Below are 25589 nucleotides of genomic sequence, written 5' to 3'. Positions count from 1 at the left end.
AGAGCATAGCCATGCATGACTCAATCTCACTGTTCAAGTTACATTGAATAACTACCTCCTGATCAGCTTGGTTCTGGGAATCCCCTTTGTTTATGCTTGCATCTCGGGTCCAACGAGGAGGTTTCCAGGTTCTTTCTTGTGTTCCTCTGTTGTAGTAGTAACAACGTCCTGTAGTATCTTTATGTGTTTCCCATTCTCCATTAATCTGAATTGCGGAACTTGTAGGTAAAGGTGGAAGCGCAGACTGAGATATTTTCAGTTCTTGTAAATTAGCATAAACTGGTGAATCCGGCCTGCCATGGCTTGGTGGAGTAGTTGGCTATTGTGAGAGAAGAAATTAAGTATTACTTAAACTGCAAGTGCATTTTTAATTTTCTCCTTTAATAAAAAAAATTGATTATATTACAGCAGTATAATAGGAAATATAATTTATATAATCAAAAATGAAGTCTTACTTTTATACAGAGAGATCTTTTATAATTAAAACAGTCAAATTGAAGTCAAACAAAAACAAATCTATTTTTTGACCCATAACCACAAGGGTTATTTCACAAACTGTATTTATAGTTTATAAAAAATCTTTAAACATTCCTGCAAATGGCATCTTTTAATGATCTCATATGGCAGACTTGTGAAAAGATAAAGCAGTATTCAATAACTGGAAGATTTCACTGGGTTTTGTTTCAAGACATGAAATATGGATGTCTCCTCTCCTCCCCAAACCTGAATGTGTGTGGCGCGAAAGGAGGGGGAAAAGCACTGTTTTACACCTCTCATCCTCTATCTTGAAAGTGAGCTGTAAAAGGCAGTGCAGTCTAAAGTAATGAGTACAGTATTGGACTAAGAAACTTGGGAATTACACTTGAGCCTTTCCTCTGTAATTTTTTCCAAATCAACAGTCACAGAACTGAGCTAATCAATCTATTTTAAATAGATTTAAGATATTATTTAGTACAAACAAAATATTTTGCATACCACAGTAATTTATCAATGTCAACAAAAGGAGTAACTTTTACCTGTTTAATCTGTAACGTGGAACTGGAAATAGGTAGTCAGATAAAGTTTAGTCCCAAATACAAGAAGCAGAACCACAACCAATATCTGCAGGAGAATGTAATACTACTAGCAGCAATGGTACATAAATGCAAATTTCTGCTAGGATGGTGAGCTCAGGTAGAGAACATCCTCAACATTTACTCACAGGAAAAACTATTGGAAATTCAGACAGAGAATTACGAACCACAGTGCTACTTACAGGGGAAAAGCTGTCTTTTTATTTTTAAAAAAATATATATAATTCTAAAAGCATACCACCACCTTATAGTATGTTATCACCATATGACAGGATGGATAAAAAATTTTACATTGGATTTTATTTATTTAAAGTATGTTTCTTTTTAAAAATAAACCTGTTTAAAATGAAATCTTACTGCAATATAAAATGTTATGTCTAAATTTATCATAATCTCTTAAAACATTTTAAAAATAAATATGCTTAATCCATGAACCTCTATCAAAAACTGAGTTAAAGGCAACTTTTCCATACAAAGAAAGAATTAGGGGGAACAAATTAACTTTTGAGGCCAATAAGTCATATACTACATCAAAGGTATAATCCTGTGGGGGATCCAGGGGCTGTGCTATGGGGTGCAAGAGACTAGCAAAGCCATCACAGGCACTGGGATCCAGCCTCAGACTTTAGGAGACACCATCATGTATCCCATCAGGACCATTCACTGACCACCTGGGTGGTCTCATACTCATACTCCTATTTTATAGCTTCTCCCTACCTAAGTTCTGATTGGCTCGATTCTCAAAATGATAAATGCTTATGACTCTACCCATTATGAAAATTTATGCTTCAGCTCATGGAAAAACACTCAATTACCCAGTAACTACCAGCCTTGCTTCTGGATTATTCTGGGCACTTCAGGTAAATGGCCTTGCTCTGCTCCTTCCATGTACACACAGAGATACAAACCTAACAGAAATCCATTAATTTTGCAACTGCCTCCCTCCGTCTCTAAATAAATAAAATACTGCAGTGCACAAGGCATGTGGGTTACACAAGTAGAAGTCCTGGATTGTTATTAGTCCTTTTGTTTTCTTGGGGGTAGGGATGGGGGAGTTATTTAACAAGGGAGAAGGAGCACAATCAGAAAAGGAGTAACACTGGTGTCAAAGCAGGACACTGTGTGAAGAAGGGATGACATTCATTTGAGTGCAGCCTCTAGTGCTGATTTCAACACATGGGAACAGAAGGAAAAAACTGCCATGACTGCAGGTTATAAAGACGACCCAATTTGGGAATATTTTTACTTAATTTCCAGAATTTTGTCAACCTCCGGATAAGAAAGGAACACATGCAAAATGTAAACAGTGCAACACAAAGGTGAAAGACCTGGTTATCAGAATGAAAGATTATGAAGAATGCTCCCCAAAAGGAAATGATTGTTTCAGACACATCCCTATCATCATCTTCAACCTGGATTAGCTGATAAGAATGGTGCAAAAATAAATTTATTAGACTGCCTACCATTTCTTTCTATGCTAGGAAATGAAAACAGATTACTGTCATAAATTGGTGTTTTGGGTAGATTTAAGAATTTTAAAATGTTTGCATTCAAAATATAGCTGGTATGTTATTTTGAAATGTGAGTATTTATCAATTATATTTTTACTGTTACTGACACACTTCTGAAGTGATTTTTATTGTTGCATATAAGCAAATTTCGAAGGTAAATATTTCCAGTTTAAAAGTAAAGTTTTATTAGTCGTTTATGAATTTTAACATTTAAAAGATGTTTTTTCTCAAGCAGTTTGGTATGTTGCTAGAAATTAAAAGTTTAAAAAGATTTAGATTGTGGTGGCCAACCTGAGCCTAAGAAAGAGCCAGAATTTTCTAATGTACATTGCCAAAGAGCTAGAGTAATATGTCAGCAGCCCCCTATCAGCTCCCCCACCCTGCTCCCAGCGCCTCCCACCCACTGACAGCCCCGCTTATCAGAGCTTCCCCCTCCCAATCAGCTGTTTCGTAGCATGCAGGAGGCTCTGGACGGGAGGTGGGAGAAGTGAGGGCACAACAGGCTCAGGGGAGGGCATGGAAGGGGTGGAGTGGGGGTAGGGCCTGGCACATTGGAAAGTTGGCACCTGTGGCTCCAGCCCCGGAGTCGGTGCCTATACAAGGAGCTACATATTAACTTCTGAAGAGCCACATGTGGCTCTGGAGCCAAAGGTTGGCCACCCCTGCTTTAGATAATCCTTGTGATCTATTAAATAATTATTCTTCCTAACAATGTGGGTTGAGTATAAACAGAAGTAAAAGCACCTTCACAAGGAGGAACCTTTCATTTACAGATCTCTTTTTTTTTTTTTAAATCAATGTATTGAATAGTACTCAGTGAGTATGAGTGACTTTTCTTAACCATTTTATAATTCAGTGTCTAAACTGGACCCTGAAACAAACATCCAACATCTGCAATGTCTACAACTTCAGAGTTATCTGCTTGTACCACCATCAATGAAACAGTCTTTTTTTGATACAAGTAACTTGCTGTCTTTCTTCATTATCTAGTAAAACCATGAATGAGTTCATAATCAGGACCAGCAAATTCCAGGAAGACTCCATAGATAAAAAGATAGCTGAGTTCATTTATAAAACAAATTCTCCCTTTGTCTTGTTCAGAACAAACATTTCATTGACGTGGTTCAATCATTATGACCAGGCTACATGCCACCTGGCAGAGCAGACATTGCCAGAACATTGCTGGATACACTGTACCAGAAGGAAATTGAACAGCGCGCAAAAAACGTTGATGGGAAATTCGTTAATCTGAGTCTTGATGGGTGGAGCAATGCACAAAATTATCCAATAATATATGATTGTGTGACATTAGCAGATGGAGTTGTCTATCTTACAGAAACAACTGATACATCAGGAAATGCCCATATAGCAGAATAATTAGAAGTAGCAGCAGTAAAAGCCATAGCAAACTGTGAATAAAAATTGAAGTGTCGAGTGTGGAGCTTTGTCAAAGACAATGCCACAAATTTAAAAAAGATTAAAAGAAGTCTAGAAGATATTAAAGTAACCTGAAACTTAAAACAGATAGGTGCAGTGCTCATCTGATTCCTCTTTTAGCCAAAGACTTAACTCCAGGAATAAAGGAAAAAGTTGAAATTGGAAAATACTTCCATAAGAACTGCATTGCTTCAGTTTCACTGAAGAGAGCAGGACGCTCCAAACTAATTCTACCCCAAGACGTAGGACAGAATTCAGTGGTTGACTGTTTTAACCCATTTTTCAAGAACTGGCCTTTCTGATTACTATTTCTGAAGAAAATCATGACAAAAAACACATGGACCTATCAAAGCCAAAGTCGTCAACACTGGACTAGAGAGAAATGTAGAAGATCTGCTGAATATATTGAAACCTATGTCCATAGCCCTGGACAAACTCCAGAAAGACTGTTGCTCTATTTCTGATGCTGTTGAAATTTGGAAAGAACTTCGAGACACTGAAGAAAAAAATACCTAACAACAAAGTTAAACTGCAGGCAGTAAGTAAAGAAGCAGATGGATCCAGCCCTTATTCCACCTCATTTTCTTGCCAATATTCTCAACCCAAAGTACCAACGGGTAGATGCCTAACTGCTGAACAAGATGCTGATGCTATGACATGGGCATCTAATAATCACCAAATCAATCATGCCAACCATAATAAATTTCAGGACTGAAGGTGAACCATTCAAGCAGTATGAAGAATATTTTCATCATTTGGAACAATTCATTCAAAACTGAGAAGGCGACTAGAAACTGAAAACACAAGAAAGCTTTGTCTCTCTCTTCCAGTCTATGAATAAAACCAAGAAAGAAGGGGATGGGAGCTACTTATTTTAGTAGTTTGAAGGACAGCCTTCAGTAATTTAGGCAATTGTCTCATTTTCAAGAGACTTAGGCCAGTAGAAACTTAAGACCTAGTCACTTTCATTTAGGCATTTTTGAAAATTGTCTCAAGTTGACCAGAAATAATCAGTTCAATTCCCTGACTACAGGTAATTGCTCTGTTCCTTTAATAAATCATTTCATTGTAAATGTGAAACATGTTTTGGTAAGAGAAGTTTATGTATCCAAAACATTAAGATTGTTTTGTTTAATAAAAATAAATGTTATATGCTATTGTGTGTGTAATTAAATTCCAGTTACCATTCTAATGCAGCTTGACACATCATGAGCAAAAAGTTAATTTTCCAGTGAACAGGCAATATATTGTTCACTATTTTCTAACATCCTAAAACTGTACAATTAATAGGAATCTGAAGATATTAAGCTATATAATTGCTTAAATAAATGTACTAAATCTAGTGACAGACCAATTAGTTGTAAATCAACATGTTTTAATAGTTATATCAACTAGTAAGAATGCACCTTTTTTTACAAAATAACTGAAGTAGAAAGGAAAAGTTAATTTAAACCACAATTTAAAATAATTGATTTAAAAGTCAATCCACACTGCCATATAAATTCAATGGCAAAAACTATGTTAATGAAAAGTTAAGGCTGCTGAGTTGAGCAAACCTCAAGCTTATGAAAACTAGGAAATGCAGTTAAGGCTGCCCATGCAATTTTAACTCGGTCCTCTCTTGCAGTGCCCCATTACGTGCTGTTAACACATACAACTTCACTCTGCCAATCCCACAGCTACTGAAATGTACAAGACCTTCACCTCCTTTCACAACCCATTCACTCTTACACATAAGATTCCATCTAACCAGGGGTGAGCTGGAGCCAGTTCGCACAAACTGGTTTTAGAATCGCTTGTTAACTGGCTTTCCTGCGAGGGAAGCTTTGACGGGCAATGGCGGGGAAGTGTGTAATTCCTCCTCCCGGCCGCCGGGGGGGGCATGGTGCTGCGCTGCAGGAGCCATGTGGGCTGCCTCCTGGCCCTATTGCTGCTGCTGCTGCTACTCCTCAGACTTCTGGCCCTGGGGCTCTGGCTGCTGCCTGGTGGGTCCCCGGCTGCGTCCTGCTGCTTGGACTGCTCCAAGCCACTCTCTCCATGAGTACCTGCTACCCTGCCTGCAGCCAGACCTGCACACCCTGCTCCTGCCTGCAGCCAGTCCCCGGGAAGGTGGGCGGATGGGCCCCCCCCCCCCCCCGGGGTGGGTGCGCCCCCCCCCACAGGCCCTGATCTATACAGCCCCGCCCCACACCGCCGTTCTGCGCCTGCCAGCCGGATCCAGCGTGAAAAAAAAAAAAAAAAGGGGGGGGCCCCCCCCCCCCCCCCCCTCATATTTGGGGGGGGGGGGCGGGAGGGGGGGGCCCCCCCCCCCCCCCCCCCCCCCCCCCCCCCCCCCCCCCCTACTCAAACGCTGCCCGCACTCGCCTGCCCCCGCCCGCCCCCGCCACCTCGCAGCCTCTCCCGCACCGCCTGCCTCATCACTACATTAACCTATTAAAGACAAAGAGGGAGCACGGAGGGAGGGGGGGAAGGTGCCCACACCACCCCTTCCCTCTAATTCCCTGGTTCAGACACTAGCTGATGGAATATTCACATACACTCCAGATGCATCGCTTTCTATGCAAAACTGTGTAGATTACAGGGGCATAAGACCAGCCATCATTAAAACATTAGAACCAATAAATTAAGCGCAGGCTTGACGCGGTATCCTTTGAGTAATGTAAGGAGTGTAGGAGCTGTGAAGTGTTCTTAAATTCTACACCGTGTGATATTTTTCTATGTCAGTTCTTTGGAACCTCCTGGATTTATCGTTGCCAAGATCAGTGTGAGTATGGCTATGTGCCTATTGAGGCATTACTTCTAAGAGTGGTAAGGGGAGGGCAGCACAGGAATTTTTTTTTCTTTTTTTTCTTTCAATAGTGTTAGGATGGGAATTCTGTAGTGAGAAGTGATGGGGTTAAAAAGGAGGTGGAAAGCTGGTACATTTCTCAACTGTGGGATGGCAGAATAGAAGGGTGTGTGTTTAACAGGACCTACTGGCGGCGATTGCTCAAAGAGGGTAAAGTTATTGGTGCATGGGCAACCTTACTCTGTCGTCATTCCTGATATACATGTAAGCCAGAGTCAGGATGAGCTTTACCTGACATTTGGTGATGATATGGGAGGTGTGGCAAGAATTTGGAATGCGAAATTTTAAATATATTGCATAGGCACGCCTACCCCATCCCAGACTGTCCGAGCTGAGCTGTGTGACTGCTTTGTGACAGAAATGAACTTCAACCTCAGTTGGGTGGTAATTGCTTAGACAAGGGACAATGGGTTCCAACAACCTGTGAATAGGAGAGAGTTGGGGACAGGTATTTGTGGCCTGGTGGTGTAGGCTCTTGTGGAGCTAGAAAGCACAGTTGCACCCCTCCCTCTCTCCACTGTGGAATGTCAGAGTTGATTTTTTTTTCCCTTAGACTCAGCTACAGGTTGCTGAGCTGAACTCACTTGGGCTAATGGTGCATAGACATTTGGCACCCTACTATGTGCTGAGATCACTAAGAGCTGAAATCACAAAAGAGCTGAAATTACTGAGTCGGAGCCTGAGTTACTGTGTAACTGTGGGAGCCTGAAGCTATACTTCGTGGAACGAGCAGTGGCGGAGTGAGCAGTTTCATGGGGATGGCTTGGAGCAGACCACAGGACAGCTGTGGAGTGGACGGCTGGCGAGCGGAGTAGCTGTTGGGGCATGTGACGTAGCCCACAGAGCGGAGCAGGGCCGAGCAGTTTGCTGGGACAACTGGAGCAGCTCACGAGGCAGCTGGTGGAGTGGAAAGGCAGTTTGTGAGGATGGGCCGGGACAGAGTGGAGCGGCTGGTAAGGGGAGCGTTCGTGGAGAAGGCCGAAGCAGACACCACGAGAGAGGCAGGGGCACGATGCTGCCTGGACGAAGTAGTGGGCCCCATTCACAGCGGGGGAGAGGGACACTCTACAGATAGACTCTGAATTCTGTGGGTGGACATTGACAGAAGATCTTTTGGGTTCGTTGGACTTAGGATTGGATAGACCCTAAGGGGAAAGGACATTGCAAATGTCTTGGAGGGGGTGGTTATGTTTGTGTTATAGACTCTGTTTGTGGTGTTTCTCAATGGGATGCACATTTAATTCCTTCCTTTATAAAAGATTTCGCTACAAACTCAAACTCCGTGCTTGCGAGAGGGGAAGTATTGCCTCCTAGAGGCGCCCAGGAGTTTATGGTATGTAAGTGTCCCAGGTCACTGGGTGGGGGCTCGAGCCGGTTATGCCTTGTGTTATTGAAACAGAACCCCTGGATACTGAACCTGGCCCTTGTTGCTGCCAACTCAGAGGGGCAGAAGGGTTACATACAGAAGTTTGTATTTTGCTCAAATCAATGTTCTGCACTAACTATTCTGCTGCGTTCACAGTAAGCCTCCCCACATATTAAAAATCTCATTATATTAAGCGACCTTTTAGAAGCAACGTTTACATTTTTATTGCACAGTGGTAAAAGGTTTGGACCAGAAACATCACTGGCAGGGTGTTCACAGGGGCAATGGCGTCAGCACATTCTCTTGAATTTCCCAGGCAAACATAACATGTCTCCATAGAAAGCTTCATGTTCTCCCCACTCCCCTTTACGGGGGAATGTGCACTAATCCTTCCAGACTGCACATCTATGCAAAGGAAGAAGTGAACTTGTTTTTAATTTGGGATCCACAAAAACTTAGTGGGTGTCATGCACTTAGATAATAAACAACTATTTGAGACCATTTTGACCTGTGCCACAGCAACAGCTGGATCTCTAGCTCTGCCCTTTGCAAAGCTAAAAGCTCACCCCCCTCCCCCCGATCTGGGGCCACACATGAGGGGAGAATATAGAGCTGACGGTATATTGCCCCTGTTCTCTCCCAAACTCTCTGCTACTCAAACCCATGTCCCTTCTCCCAGTATTCCATCCCTCACTTGATCACCTGAGCCAGGCATCTCTCCCCTCACTTCCCACCCACTCCCATTTATCCCCCTCCTCATCACCCTCCTGAAGCCCCAAACCCCTCTATTGCCCCATCCTTCACCCCTCAATTACCTGTACTCTCGCAGGCAACATTCACATGATTATTTCCCCCCAAATACTTTGATTATGTTTCCCCCAAACTAGAATCGCCACCCATGACTCAAATTGTTGTAACCTCCAAACACTCAGTCCAAAACTCCTTCTGTCTCGGGGCTTGTCTACACCACACAGCTTTTAGCAACAAGGCTGTGTCGACACAGCCTTGTCACTAGAAGTCAGCATATGTAAACGCTCTTTGTTGGCACTTTTGCGGACAAAATACTTCCAACCCCACTAGCAGGGTAAGCTTTGTCAGCAGAAGAGTGCTCCTGCCAACAAAGCTGAGATCACACTGCCATTTGGGTTGGCAAAACTTTTGTCGACAACTTCACAGTGTAGACATACCCTCAGGTGCAGGCTTTTGATTAAATTATCCTTAGTTATGTTAATCAAATGGTGAGTTCCCAGTCATCAAGAGGTCTGTGATTCATTTAGTTTAGATCAGCATCTCAGTTTAACAGTACAAGGCAGCAGAAGGGAACAGTTTTGGGAGGGCAGTAACTTGGGGACCCCTTGGTAAAAGAACTCCAAATTTGGATTACTAATGCTACACCGCATGCCCATAAGGCAATCTAACTGTTCAGATTTTAGGGCACTTACAAGAGTTGAGCTTTAAAGCACATAAAATGGCAGGAACAGAAACCCTCAACCCTGTTTTTCTGTATTGCACGTGCACAGTATAAAAATGTACATTTTCTTAATTAGAAGAAAGAATGTGGATCCCCCAAAGGCTGAGTAGATACCATGCACTATCTTAGGTAAAACTTGACAGATTGACTATTCTGACTCACATCACATCAATAATTTGATCTCTAACGCGAAGCAAAAATCTAGAAACTTTTTTTTTAATTGCTATTTTTCCTCCTTGGCTTATATCTCTGGAACCTTTGGCTCAAACTACTCCAAATTTGGTCAGTAACCCCCTATCTTGCACCCTGCTGATGCACACCAAATTCCAAAAGTATCTGACTAAAAATGTCCATTAAGATTGAACTTTAAGTCTGCTAAAACCGATGTCATGACGCAACCTTAACTATATGGTGCTGCTGTACCACTACAATACCTAGAACGTGATACTAATATGTCATTTTTCCGAACAGAGGTGACTACACTGGCAACCTATTATTGACTCACGCTGTACAGAAGTTGCCTGTTAATGCAGAATCTATATCCCTGTGTCTGACGTTAGTACTGTCATAGGGTTTTTTTCTTCATAGCTCCTAAATAAATAATATTCTGTATTTTTTCCCTCAGTCTTCTACTTAGTTTTAAACTGAAATTTTCATCTCGAGGCAAAAATATCATCCATTTTTTGCTGCATCTTTTCAAAGCAGAAAAAAAATCTGTTTCAACATAAGAGCTTGCATTATACAATTATAATCAAAACCAACACTGATAATCTAGACTACACCTGGTCATAAATAGATAGTTTTGCTTACATGAGGAAGCATATTTTGGTTTATACCACACAGTCAAATAGAAGCCACAAGTGGCCTACACTCATAACCAAAAGGGGAAACAGCTGTAAGAGGAACAGCCTGAGATTATAAACCTATGCCTGTTAGAAAACAGATTTCCTGATTTACAACAAATATACTTAATAGGAACACAGAAAAGTTGGTCAAAAAAGTGGAAACTTTCATTGCTGGAAAACCAGTGAAATAAATAACATTTTCCACTATATCCATGACAAGTTTTCGTGTTCCTACCAAGTTTTATTATGGAATATATGATAGTTTAAAAGGTTAAAAAACAGAACAAAACTATGCTAGCCTGTCAAATAAAAGCCTCATATCTCATGCTGGAAGGAAAAAAGCTTCTCTACTCCAGAAATAGCACATCTGGTTCCCCACTTCCCATCCCATGGATGGCTATCTTGGAATGCAGAAGGCACTGGTCCTTATGTATATGATTAGTATATCCAGCTGCTTTAGCTTCCTTGTGCCTACAATATGAAATTTATACTTCACTCTCTTTTAAAATTCTGAACTCCACATCACTGCATTCATTTCAAATCTTGTTTATGCCCCCCCGTCTCCTTAATTTCAGTAATGCAGCCTCCATACCCCATCTGCTTGCTTCTCCCACTCCTGTCTCTGCCATCTTCCATGTCAACTTCTATGCATGCATGTAACCACCCCAATTCCAGCATCCCATCCCTCCATCCTCTCCTCATTCAAGTCCCCTCATAAAGGCCACGTCTAGACTACACGCCGTATCAGCACGTTAAAATCGATTGCTTGGGGATCGATATATCGCGTCTAATCTAGACGGGATATATCGATCCCTGAGCGCACTTATATCGATTCCGGAACTCCACCAACCCCAACGGAGTTCCGGAATCGACATGGTGAGCCGCGGACATCGATCCCGCGCGGTGAGGACGAGTGAGTAAATCGATTTTAGATATTCGACTTCAGCTACGTTATTCACGTAGCTGAAATTGCGTATCTAAAATCGATTTTACCCCGTAGTGTAGACCAGCCCAAAGACTCACTACTTCTTAAGCATGAACCTGTCGGACAACTTTTCACCACAAGAGATTAGTAAAGTTAGAACAGAAAAAAATCTAAATTATTCCCTTCCTCAAGGTCTTCTCTTTTGTAAACTCTTCAAGGCTGATAATTGTGCATTGTACAGTACTGAGGACATTCCTGGCACTTAAAATATAAGAGGTTACTTACCTGTAGCTGGAGGTTCAAGATGTGTGGTCCTTATCTGTATTCCACACGTGTGCTCAGGCGCGCCATGCACCTGAGTACAGAAGGGTTTCCAAATAGTGTCCGCTGACCCACACGTGTAGTGCATTTCCTCATGCTCTTGACTGAGGGCATAAGGGCCAGTGCAGGTTGACGCCACTCCAGTTTCCCCTCTTACTGTTGTGCAATAGAGTCCAAAGAAGAAGGGAAGGAGGGCAGATTGTGGAATACAAATAGAGACCATACATCTCAAAGAACCTCCAGTTACAGGTAAGTAAGGTCCTCTTCTTCGAGTGATGGTCCCTATGTGTATTCCACATGTGGGTGACTTTTGAGCAGTAATCAATGCAGAGGTGGACATGAGGATGCTAACAGCAGAGCCATCTGAAATAAAGCGTGACCTAAAAGAGGAGAGGTTTGACTGTTTATAAAATTCCAGAATTCAACCTGGGACACACTTAGAGATCATCTGGGAGGAGACAGCAAAGAGTCAGAAAACATCTAGTTCTGTGCAAGTAGAATTCCAGGACACGTCTGACATCAAGGGAATGCAGGGCTCTGTTGTTGAAGGACGCATGTGGTTTTGGATGGAACACTGCCAAGTGCACGGATTGGCTGAGATGGAATTAAGACACCACTTTAAAGAGGAACTTGGGGTGTAATCTCAAAGATACCTTGTCTCTGTGGAACACCATGTAGGGAGGGTCTGCCATCATGGCACTGAGCTCACTGACCTTTCTGTCCAAGGTGATGGCAACCAGGAATGCCACTTTCATGGAAAGGTGGGTCCTGGAGCATTGTGCCATGGGTTCAAAGGGTGGTCTCGTGAGGGCTGAGAGTCTCAAACAAAGATTTCAGCTACTTTCTTCCCCAGATCTGTGTTCTTAGAAATCTGCACAATACTCTTTTAGAAGGAATCACTTTGTAACTAAGGCCTTGGAGCCATGCTAGTCATGAAGGTCTTCGGAAGTCAGAGATTCTATGACTTCGGCAACCTCCATGATGAAGTCACAGCCTTACTTGTAACCACATCTTTGGGAAATACTATATTCTTATCCAGAACTAGTCTAAATAATTATATAATATGCAGAAATATTTCATTAGAATTTAACATCTTTGTAAGTTTACAGAGTCTAAACACAATGGAGCCCCAACAGATTGCAATTGGACCCAGATGCTCCAATATACATAATTAATAAATTACAATGTACTGAGGAAAGTTGCAATTTTTAAAAATTCAAACCTAACTGAAGTACATTAAGGAATTAAATTCAGTTTTTCGATATAACCAGGACTCTTCCTTCCCCAAATCTCACTAGATGTCATTGTAGAGCTCTAAAGAACTTGAGGAACACTGTAATTTAATTCATCCTGGGGAAATGTTTCTAGAGTTACACAGACACTAACCAGACAGATATATTAGGCAAAATAGTCCTTAATAGTTCCAAGTTAAGCTATATTTAAGCCATTTTAAATGCATTCCTCTTACTTACTATAGTATAATAGTGCTTCATGCAGTGTTTGAGCATTTAAAAGTAAATGCTGTTTGCATATATTTTTTAATAAAGTAAACTAGTATAATTCATCATAATGAATTATAGTATAGTATAGTATAGTATAGTATAGTATAATTCATCATAATGAGCATTATTTTTTTTTTAAATCCCTAATCCAGAAATCTAATCCTTCTAGTCACATCATAGTAAAAATTTCTAGTAGACTCTGTATGGGCCAAGAGAAATAGATTTGAAAGAGGGCTAGAAAAAACTGAGTTACAATTAGAAGAACAAAGTTTTTTGTATGTTACTTTCTCAGATTTGTCCTTGTAATTTTGACACTTTATGTAGTATCTTCAGCACACAAAGACAGACTCAGGCTGCTATCATTACAAGCCTTACCAAACAACAAATGCATTTAATGATTTTCATGTAGTAGTCTCCCACTAGAATATGGAAAGTTAGAAAAAAGAATGTTATAGGACAGATTTTCAAAGATAGATAAATGCAAATATTTGCAAGAGTCTACAATTTTGCATGCAAATTCCAAATATATGCATGGCCAGTTAGACATTTAATATTTACATGCACTGAACTTTTAAAGTCTGGTCTCAAGTCATAATCTACACAGGAAAGTTGATCTGTGAGCAACAGATCTTCGTGAACCAGTGTGAAGACTATTTAATCTAGTAGGATAGGCAAGAAAACACAATTTTTTGCACTATTATAGAATGTGTTCTTGAAATGGGGCTTGTATATACAGGTCTCCAGACATAAGTTTTCACAGTCACATAGTTCAACAGGTAAGTATCCACCCCTAAATAAAACACCTGGTTAATCATTTATGAATGAACTGTCAACATTTTCATACAAAAGACCAGACATATATTTCCTAGCCTATAAACACATTTACTTGAACTCTGCACCAAGAAAAATAGACTTACCATATGTCACAAAGCATACTTTGATATCAAAATGAATGTCCGATTCTCAGGTAAAACTTGGAGATTTTAAAACAGCACCCTATGTTTTGATGGTTTACTTTATTAAAAAATAATATATGCAAACAGCATTTACTTTTAAATGCTCAAACACTGCATGAAGCACTAACATCAAGATGACTTGAAACCACATGCACATATTACATACACTCCTTTAGTATAACAGATTGTGAATGGCATGAGCAAAAGAGGATCGACATAGACATCTAGATTTTTTGGACAACTTGCTGCAATTTTATTAATCCTCTAACAACTTCTCAAGACAAACTGTACTTGCAGAAATTAAAAAACTGTTTTAACAGTTACCTGCCTTCCCCCATGTACAGTGTTTAACTGCACAGCATCACAACTGCAAAGCTTAATAGCTGCTTAAGTGCAAGAAGACATAACATGGGGTCTGCAAACAAATCACTAGTGTCTCTTGTTTCCTGAGTGCCAGCAACATGAAATTAACAAGAGGTTTATTAGTGTCATTGCTGGTATTCAAATGCATGTGGGCAGCAATTAAAAGAACAGGAATCATGTAAGTTTCACTGGGCTGCTGTTTAGGAAGCTACCAGCACTAACAGACATTGAGACTTGTTATCCTCCCACAAGAATAGAAGTTGAAGGGGGAAGGAATGATCCTAACCATTTAGATTTTTGCCAGAAAATTGCAGCTGTATCTTTTGGCAAGGCCCAAGCCCTAGACCTCACCCCATCCCTGTCGTCCCTTGCCTAGTAACTAACCAGAAAATTATTCAAAGTCTAAGTCTTTTTTTTTTTAAATGGCATATTTATTAGTTGACAGCCTAGGCCAACCAACAGTCCCTGCCACATGAGGGCTATTAGATATGGGAACACTATTGAGGGGCGTTGGTTGGCTACCTCTTTTCGTTTTATTACTGCTGAGCTTTTAACATACATCTTACATGTATTCTCTAGGTTTTGCCTTCTTTCCTTAACATACCTTAATACATTTTAAAAAACCCACTATATGGTCAATTTTGTATATGTTGCATTTTATTTTCAACAGGGCCTTTCTTCAGAAGCAAAAACAGAAGCCAAGTTTGGGGGGAGGGAGGGGAGGAGTTATGAATCCACAAATAATGCTACACTATACTAGCTATCCCCATCTAAATACCAATTGGATAAATTATTGGTTAAATCTAAATATACATTTTAACTGGGAATTCAAACATTAAATGTCGCCATAAATCCACTTACTGAAATTGTCCCTTTCAGTTTAGGACAAACTACAGTAATTCCTCACTTACAGTTGTCCCAGTTAACATTGTTTCATTATTAGGTTGCTGATCTACTAGAGAACATAAACATTTGAAGTCATGCAATGTTCCATTATAAGGCTGTTTGGCTCGCCTTGCTCCGCCCGCCCGCCCAGCATTCCAGCCAGGGAGTGGGCAAGCCACTAACCCCGCCTCCCTGGCAAAAGTGCCAGGTGGGCAGAGCAGGGCGAGCCCCCATGCCCCAACTCCTCTATCCCTTGACTCAACCAAGCTTCACAATCATCATGGGTGAGTATGGTACGAAATTGTTTAAAATTATTTAAAACTTATACTGTATACGTATATAATGTCTTTTGTCTGGCAAAAAAAATTCCCTGGAACCTAACCGGTCCCCTCCCGCTCCCCATTTACATTAATTCTTATGGGGAAATTGGATTCTCTTATCATCGTTTTGCCTAAAGCAGCATTTTTCAGGAACATAAACTACAACATTAAGCGAAGAGTTACTGTATGTTACATACGGTTGTCTAAATCTGCAGCAATCTCCCACTCTTTATTCAGAGGAAACACACAACACTACTTGTGCAATGTAACTGACTTTCAACCACCAGGTTGAAAATTAACAGTTATATGATAATAAGTAATATATCTATTAAATGGCAATTCAGAAACATTTGTGTTCATCGAGCAGATAAAAGTCTCATGCTATAGTGTTTCTGGGCATTCTCTTCAGAGACTGCAGCAAAATTGAGCAAACATTTAATAGCTTTTGCTGCAAAAGCTGAAACACATCACTCAAATGAATGGAATGACATGGGAAGCAATGTACATCAAGCAGTATTAGGCTAATGCATTTGTGAAATGTACATGTAATTCAGTATTAAAGTGATTAATAATTAAAGAGGACACTCTTAAAGAGATACTGCCAAGTTCAGGAAATCATTTTAAAGGATTTCACCCAATTTCGCCTTAGATTAAGACTAAATTTTAAGCATCTAGTTTACTCATAATTTATATTTTGAACTAAACAAAGTAGCATGCAAAATGCAGACTTTACCTTCACCTTTGTATCTAGTTACATTTGTACATAATAATAATGGAAACATTTCATTCATGTTTTGTTTTATAAAAACAAAGTGGCTTATGAAAAAAAAGGAAGGTCTTGTGGTTAAGGCACAGGATTTGGACCGGGGATATCCAAGCTCTCCACAGACTTACCTTATCCTGTTACCTTAACCTGGTTATTTAAGTCCCTTAAGTTTAATACTCAGTGAGACAACAGTGCATCTGTTTGCATTGCAAAGATTAATTTCACAAATCAAAAGAGCTAAAAGCCTTATTTTGTTCTTCTCTCTCATCTATATTCTCCTAGAAATAGAATTTGAAAACCATACTAGCAAGACTGTTTTCCAGCAGTTTGATCTGCTCTCGTGGGCGGAGATTTTATCAGCACTGTATTTAAACATCACTTACTTAGATTTTAAATTATTGTATTTAATATAAGAACTAGGGGCCACCAAGTTAAATTAATGGGCAGCAGGTTTAAAACAAATAAAAGGAAATTCTTTTTCCCACAGTGCACAGTCAACCTGTAGAACTCTTTGCCTGAAGGGGTTGTGAAGGCTAGGATTATAACAGGGTTTAAAAGAGAATTAGATAAATTCATGGAGGTTAACTCCATTAATGGCTATTAGACAGGATGGGTACGGAATGGTGTCCCTTGCGTCTGTTTGTCAGAGGGTGGAGATGGATGGCAGGAGAGAGATCACTTGATCATTACCTGTTAGGTTCACTCCATCTGGGGCACCTGGCATTGGCCACTGTCAGTAGACAGGATACTAGGCTGGATGGACCTTTGTTCTGACCCAGTAAGGCCATTCTTATGTTTTTAACATGGGCAAAAAACATTTTCCCCATCAATCTCAGTCTCTGAAGTAACAGAAACATTTTGTTTGAAATTTTACAAAAAAAAAAAAAAAAGAAGTTCAACCTGTGACAGATATCCAGTGTGTAAAATTTCAGCTCGAACTATTAAAGTTAGGCAAATTATAAACAAGTGAAAACAGGGTCTTATTATAAGTGTTGGGCAACCTTAGTTACAGTGGTGCTACCAGCCCCACCTATAATAAATGCAATGCAATTTTTAAAAAATTGTTTGGGATATTTTAAAAATTCTTTCTGAAATTAAATGAGGGTCACGTCATATTAAAAACCAGTTCTGCATGGTCAGCCCAAGTAATAAGTATTTCCTTCCATCTATTCAATTTATTTAGGTCAATAATCATGATTTGCTTCTCCATCTCAAACTGTCCATAGGTGTTTAAAAAAACAAAAAAAAAAACAAAAAAAACAAAAAAACCCACATTTTCTGGGAATGTATCTTTAGGTCAGTGCATAGGACTGAGGATGGTGTGTGGAGATCTTAAATCCCCGCATAACATGATATGTCCCAAAAGAGAGGTATGATTTCCTATCTGTTTCACCTTACCCTAGAACCACCAAGTTAACAGCATTATAAAGGCCAACACTTATGAAATGTCAAAAGTTTATCAACTTAGAATATGAAAAATAATTAGCATAGAACCCTAATAAAATGTTCTAGGGAGCAGGAAACCCTTTGCATGTTACCAAAAAAGTTACTACACATAAAAACCAAGGATATTCTTTCACCAACACATTTTGTCAAAATCAATGACTAGTGCAGTTTTAATTTATACTACTTCAGAGTGCACTACAAGATATATTATACAAGATTTAGTAATATGAATGCCGTCTCAGTAAATAAGACACCATGCTAGAGTCATCTGTTAAATCTTTGAGAAATGGAGCAAGGCCACCAGACTCTCTTTTTGAATTTTTTTAATACTCAACGTTCTATGGCAGCTAGAACTACCATTGCTCCAACAAAAATGTCAGTGATTCAGAAGAATAATCCACGTTTTCTGACACTTATGTACTAATGTAGCTAACTACTACCATGTTAATCTCAAGCATGCTTCATGAGTGGGCTACTACAACTGCTCTACAGTTAATATCATGGCTAGTCAGCTTGCATCCCACTCACCACCTCAAATACTTCTGGCTGTGGTGGTTAGGATGACCAGACAGCAAATGTGGTGGAGGAGTAATAGGAGCCTATATAAGAAAAAGACCCAAAAATCAGAACTGTCCCTATAAAATGGGGACATCTGGTCACCCTAGTGGTGGTTCTATCCACATTTCTCTCAGCTGTCTCCAGATTATTCAAAAATGAGTAACAGTCAGTTTGGCCCACATGGGAACTGAACACCCAATACCTTGTCTACACAAGTGGCACTAATTCCTGGGAACCCAAAGCTTATTAGAAATTCTGCAAGAGGATTTTTCATGAAAATAGGAAATCACTGCTAGTACAAATATGCACAGCTAGGAACAGATAGAGCCACTACAATACCAGTTATAGTACTAACACCATGGTTCATTACCTCGCTAGCCTCAAGAGTTATGTGCTGCTACCAATCACAGTACTGTTGTAATTATCATGTGTTCATTTCAGTTGCAATGTCACTCAGACAGAAAGAGGTGCCCATCTTTATTTATCTAGTCACCTCTGACAGAACTGAAAAGAAAAAAAAAACAACCACTTTAAACCAGCAGAGAACTCTAAAATTGAATCCCAACCTAAAGAGGGAAGACTTTGCTCAGATTCCTCTCTCCCATACATCTTACCTACCATCAGTTCTGTTCCTCTAAAATCCAGATAACAAAACAGGCTTTGAACTGTGTACTTAAGGTCAACCTCCTTTCTGTACAACAGTTTCTCAAGTAGCAAACTTTTATCACCACCTTGATGTTTCAATTTACAGGACTCTTATTTCCTGAACACATACACAGGATACACTCTAGATGAGTCTGAGAATTCTGACACTGAGAAGTGTATTTTGCAAAGAAATTGAGACTCCTGTGCTGCAAAGCATATTCCAACAGTCTCAAAACAATATTGAGTACCATTGAGGTTAACAAAAATACCATAAATGATACTCATAACAACAGAATTAAAATAAGAGGAAGTGACACAAGCCACAAATCAAAGCAAAAGCTACCGTGAAGCCTAAAAAAAGCAAAATATATTTTACAAATAAGGTGTTCTTACAAATTTTTGATAATGGAAGTCATAATAAAAACACAGGAATCACTGTTCCACAACAGAACAATGGTTAATTTTGTCCAGTAACCTGTCTCAAGTGTGATTAATGCTAAATACTTCACAGAAAGGTGTACGACTCCTGTAACAGAATTTCTTCACAACCCCCAGGTACTTTATGCTTTGCTTATATCTCTTATAAATTTTCAACCTATTTAATGTAACATAGCAGCAAATATTAACATGAGCAATCCTTTGACTTTCACAACACTCTTTGCCTTAACGACCTCTTGTGGAATGAGTTCTACAAGATAATTTGTGTTAATATTTTCTATTGTCATTTTTATTTTTTTTTAATTTGTTTTTGATAAAACATCTAAATGAACCTGTCACTGAGGTACATGGTTGGAGAGTTTAACAATGTAGGTCTACATAATCCTAGGCAGCCACAGCAGGTAAAGATCCATTTATTTTCCCACATTTCATCTTAGCAAGCAAATCATCTAGGCTGTTACCCTTAAGCTATTCTGGGATGACATTAATATTTTAAAAAAATGCACCCATACAGTGGCTTTTATGAGCATGAGAGTCTGATATTGGGATCCCTTAACAAATAGGGTGGAGGGAGAACGGATTTATGAACACCACATTTGTATTAATGAATTATCTGCATAAATCCCCATGCATAAACAAGAACAGTCCTCTTTGTGTACAGAAACAGTAGCTGCATGGACATGATTGCCGACACTGAAAATTTACTGAGGCTTTGTATAAATTCAGCAGCAGTTCATGCATACTGAACCCTCACCCTGAAAAACCAACATTCTGATGTCTCCTGAGTTACATCAAGAGATACAATGAAACAACCTATTGTATAAAACTATGCCCTCAGCTGGCACGCTGATCTCAGTTTGATACCTTTTTGTCAGAAGGAAATTACTGCCCTAGAGAAGGAGAAATGTAGGACAATGGCAATTCCAGCATTTAAGAATATGGTCCAAAGGAGGAAAGACCACAGGCATTCAAACTTATTCTCAAAGGATAAGAGAACTATTTCAAAGTGATGCCTTCTCCCTCTCAAAAAAAATCAGAAAAATAAGGGATTTTGATGAGCATAAAAAGATGATCAGCAGGTTCCTATTAGCTAGTACTATAACACACAAGCAGCAATATGACTGATTGGTGAAAGAAAGAAAGCCCTCATTAAGACTACCGGCACTAATACAGTGGACTTCTGCTTGCATAGGGTAACAATCACTTCATTTTTTTCAGCAAAGAAAATTATTTTGCAATAACTATATGTTTTCTTCATAACAGCCCCAGAATCCCACAAGACCGTCTGAGCCCTTAGGATCCTACCTCTCCTATTCCTGCAATACAGGAGTAAAAACTGAATCTTTCCTCTGGAAGAAGACTAGTTATAACTCTCTTCTGAGCCAGTCAGTCCCATTTCACGCTGCAGGAGGGGATGCCGTACAGGTAGCAGATGTAAGCCTTCTTCAGTAGACATGGATTTTGATTGTTTACTGCAAGGAATTCTCTCATTCTGCTCATAGTGCAGTTCTTCCATCACCTTATATGAGCGAGTAACCACAGGAAAGAAAAACGAGTTGTTTCCACTACAATGGTCATTAGCAAAAAGAGAAGAGAGGAAATAGAAGAAGTCTTAGTAGAAGAAAGGGCAGCAAGCATTCTCACCTATGCTTGACAGGTGTGCTTGTAAATCTGTTAGAAAGGAACAGCAGCCCATCAATTATAAGTATAGAAAGTATTGAACTATTTTAAAGATATTTATTTAAGATTATTATACTTCAGGTAAAAATTACTTTTGTTAATATCTTTAAAATGAAAATGTAGACATTCCCATTGTACCTGATCCAATTTTAAAAAGGAAAGATGCTTTAGTTTTTATTTCTTCTGGGAGACTCTACGGTCCATCAAACCTAAAATAAGTTCCAATACAAATGCAGCCTGGTCTACACCTAAAATTTCCGTCAACCTAGCTACATCACTCAGGACTGTAAAAAATTTTATGCCCTGTGAAATATAGTGAGGTTGACCTATCCTTCCATCAACCTAGCTACCACCTCTCCAGGGGATCGATTTACTACAGCAACAGAAAAAACCTTCCATCACTACAATAAGTGCCTATAAATACAGCAGCGTAGATGTAGTGCTGCAGCAGTGCCATTGTAGCACTTCTAGCATAGACATACCCTGAGTTGCAGAACATTCAGAAACCGACCAATAAAGACACAGGGAGATTTCTCCCAATTGTTGAAATTAAAGAGTTTCTTCAGCCTGGGGTACAGTGGCAGGGATGTGTGAAGAAACTTGTCCTAGACCTATTCATGCTGCATCTGGTTCTAGTCAGTGCTATTAGGCTCTTCAGTTTTTTGAGAGCCAAATAATTCAAAGATTTTAAGCAAAATGTGTTTCCATTTGCACTCAGTCATTCTACCAATTTTGACCCCTGCACCTCCTTTAAGCAAACAGATTTGCAAAAACAAAAAACATTTTTACTCAAGTCATAGCAAAACAAACCAGAGACAAAAGTTTATAGCAAAATATAACACAATTCAATTTTGAGGAAAGCTAATCAGTCAACAGTATGTAAGAACATCAGTACAAGAGTGGACAGGTCTATCTTGTATAATTTCTACCACAGCAGTAAATCAGTGAAATTACGTTTAAGCAAGAAAGTTATGTTTACAGAGAAATGTCACTTGAAGCATTACATTATTTAAGAATGTTATTAGGCAACTACAAAGGCTGATGCCTAAACCAATTTTTCTTAATACCAGTTTCACTCTTTTTGTCAACAAGAAAGGAAGTTGGCAAACCAATCATGGAGATAATTTGCAAAATATGGATGACAGGTGGCAGTGTGCATCCTGAATATCTGCATATTTAGGCTTGGAAGGATTAGATTCTTAATCAGTAAATATTTCGCACACAAAATTTATACATAGGCAAAGCAAAAAGTTGTGCGAGAACTCACTAGAGTTTAGTCTACGGATATTTATTGTGTTAAAATAAACACGTGATACTGACATGTCAACTGTCATTAAATAATTGGCTGACCCCCATAACTTCCCACAGCTCTGAACATTTTAAATCAATAGAAAAATGCTTTAAATCATCATTATATCAAACTTATAAAAAATTAAAATAGACTTCTGCCAAACTAACACCTATTCAAAACAGTTCTATTTAACTAGACCTGGGACTATTTCTCACTTGTCAGCTTTTACAGATCCATTAACAGGAAGCCTCATGCCACCTGTCTTGTCTGATATGAATTACAAATTTTGAGTTGTTTCATCATTTGCCTGGTGGTAAGACAAAAAATACAATCCTCACAAACAAAAGTGAAAATACCTTATGTTTTAAACTACTTTCTAGAACGAATGCTTACTTTTCAGGAAAGGTTAGCTAAATATTTTCCAATTTAACAATGCAGTCACTAAGATCACTGTAGCAAGGCTGTCTGAACCTTTAAGGCCTATGGAGCCAGGGGCAAGCAGGCCCTGGTCTACCAAGAAGTCCAGCAGGACAGTACTGGCAACCAGCTGATTCAGTTAAGCAGCAGCTAATGATTGTCTCTGATTCCCAACTGGAAGATATAAGTAAAAACCCAGCTCTGTAAGACAGAAGACTAGGAGAGAGAATTTCTCACAACAGCAGTAAAAGGCTGCAACAGGTCTGTGGTGCCCCGGAGGATAAGGGAGGGCCATAACCCATGAACTACTGGGGGGCACAGGCAATGTGCCCTCTAATCTTTTACATCCATGTGCAGAATCTATTTTGTTATGTGCACCAATATGGAGAGGATGTGTGGTGAGCAGGAGGGCTTCGGGGTGGGGCTGGGGATGTGGGGTTTGGGGTGCAGAAGGCGGCTCACGGCTAGGGCAGAGGATTGGGGTAGGGGGGGAGAGGGGTCTGGCTGGGGATGCAGCTTCCAGGGCCGTGGCAGAGGCAGCCTCTCCCTCAGATAGGGCAGCTCCGGGGCCAGGGCAGAGGTGCCTCTCCCTACCTGCTTGGTCCTTGATAGCCTGCTGTGTGCCCAAGCAGCTTAGAGGGAACTTAGGGCAGAGGATCCTGCGATATCAGTCTAGATCAGAACCATTATTTTTCCTTATTCTTTTCCCTTTGTGTGGCAGAAGAATAAAAGCCGGCATAGAAGGCTAAACCAGAGTTGGTTGTGGCTGATTTTTATCCCCAAACCCACCAGACTACAAATTCTCTGTATTGTATACATTGAGAATGGAAAGAAAGTCCACTTAAGGTAGTGTCAGTGCTAGCTCTTCCCCCCCTCGCCCCAAACTTCATCTAGCAAATTGTTTCACCGGTTTTCGGCAGGATTAGTGAAGGACTCAATACTATTGGTCATTTATGTTGCACAGTTTAACAACTTACTAAGAAAACATGCATTTATTTTTGGAGGAAAATTAATAAATGAAATATCAAAATTAATACTGCATAACAGTAAATAGGTTTATCATCAAAATGATCCCTACCACCGAGAAACTAAGGAATTCTCAGTCATTAGAATTCTTTAAATCAAGACTTGGTATCTTTTTTAAAATGCATGCTTTTTACTCAATAGAAGTTATGCAGGAGGTCAGACAAGCAGTTCAGAATGATTCCTTCTGTCCTTAAAATACATTAATCTGCAAGTCTGACACCTCTTGAATGGAGATTACAGTAAAAGAAACCAAAAAAAAGATTAAAATGTAACAGTGGTGAAATATGGTAAGATAAGTGCATTTTTAGGTAGAAAGTAATATAGTTTAAGTAGTTCAAGAATGGGACTCCCCAATTCCATCACTAACTTGCCGTTTGATTTTGGGTAAAATCACTAGATATCTGTGTCTATTTCAACATCTTTAAAATAAGGATAATTATGTCATTGTCAAACTTTTAGAAAATCAGATGAAAGACTATATAAATGCATAGTACTGCTATTTTTTCCAGCAGATTCCAGTAACAAGAGGGGAAACAAACTGTTTCACTTTAGAGTTAGTTCCGCAATGCTGTTATCTAGTATTAGAACCTGTCAAGGTCAAAAAAAGCCTAAAATATGTGTAGCTACATAGATGAGAGTCAGCCAAACTTCCTATAACATATTTCAGTAGCCTAACAAGAATGCAGTTTGTGTATGAAGTACCTTTTTTAATTTGACTTCCTCTGAAACAGTTGTAGTCTAAAGTAATACTCTTTTCAATTAAACTACTCAATTCAGAAAAACATTTAAGGAATAGATTTCTGTAAGCAAACCACATTGGAGGAAAAAATTAGATTGACACATTTTTACCATGACAGCATGGAAAAAAACCAAGAGTTTTACATAAGTACACACATTCAGCTCTAATACTAGTATTGTACTGTTTCCTGTGTTTAGCTGGCATTTGCTTCTTTAATTCTACAAAAAAAAATTTTGTTTTTAGGGAGTTAAACGAGAAAGCCACCAAGCATGAACAAACACACTGTTACTAGTATGAAAGAAAAAAATGGTTCACTTTGTTAAGCTTACAGCTGTCAGAAATCATTCCTCCAAGATTACAGTAAAACCTAAAGCCAAAATATTTTAAGAAATTGGACATCTAAAATTTGAAACATAAATCCACATTTAGGTATCTAAATAAGTGACCTGATTTTTTTTTTTTTTTTTTTTTTTTTTTCTAAACACAACACTGTGGGAGTTTTGAGTGCTTCAGCCCCTCCAGATCAGACCACTTACGTGGATGCCTAGCTTTTAGGACCCAAGTTTGAAAATTCTGCTCTAATGCCTTGCATGCTTGTCTTCCCAACACGGGTCTATACTGGTTATGGAAGGAAGTCAACTGCTTGAGACACAGAAGAGGTTTTTTTAACTTGTAAATTTTGTTTCTGCATCTTTCACCCACCAATCCAGATTGGTGAGTTGGTCTTGTTTCCTCAGACAAGAAGCAGAAGAAACTAACA

At 39.5% G+C, this 25589-nt stretch overlaps 1 protein-coding gene across 9 annotated transcripts in view; it reads right to left on the bottom strand.

Moving 5' to 3' along the window:
• The window catches only part of ARHGAP12 (Rho GTPase activating protein 12), a 153390-nt gene that overhangs the window by 72683 nt on the left and 55118 nt on the right, over window positions 1-25589 (bottom strand). For all 9 annotated transcript variants that reach the window (XM_032799088.2, XM_032799089.2, XM_032799090.2 and 6 more), the window contains exon 3: window positions 56-319. In XM_032799088.2, coding sequence (XP_032654979.1) covers window positions 56-319 — 264 coding nt within the window. The remainder of the gene's footprint in view (window positions 1-55; window positions 320-25589) is intronic.

The sequence above is a fragment of the Chelonoidis abingdonii genome, chromosome 2 (assembly GCF_003597395.2).
Source record: "Chelonoidis abingdonii isolate Lonesome George chromosome 2, CheloAbing_2.0, whole genome shotgun sequence".
NCBI lineage: Eukaryota > Metazoa > Chordata > Testudines > Testudinidae > Chelonoidis > Chelonoidis abingdonii.
This window is presented reverse-complemented; position numbering and strand designations above follow the sequence as displayed.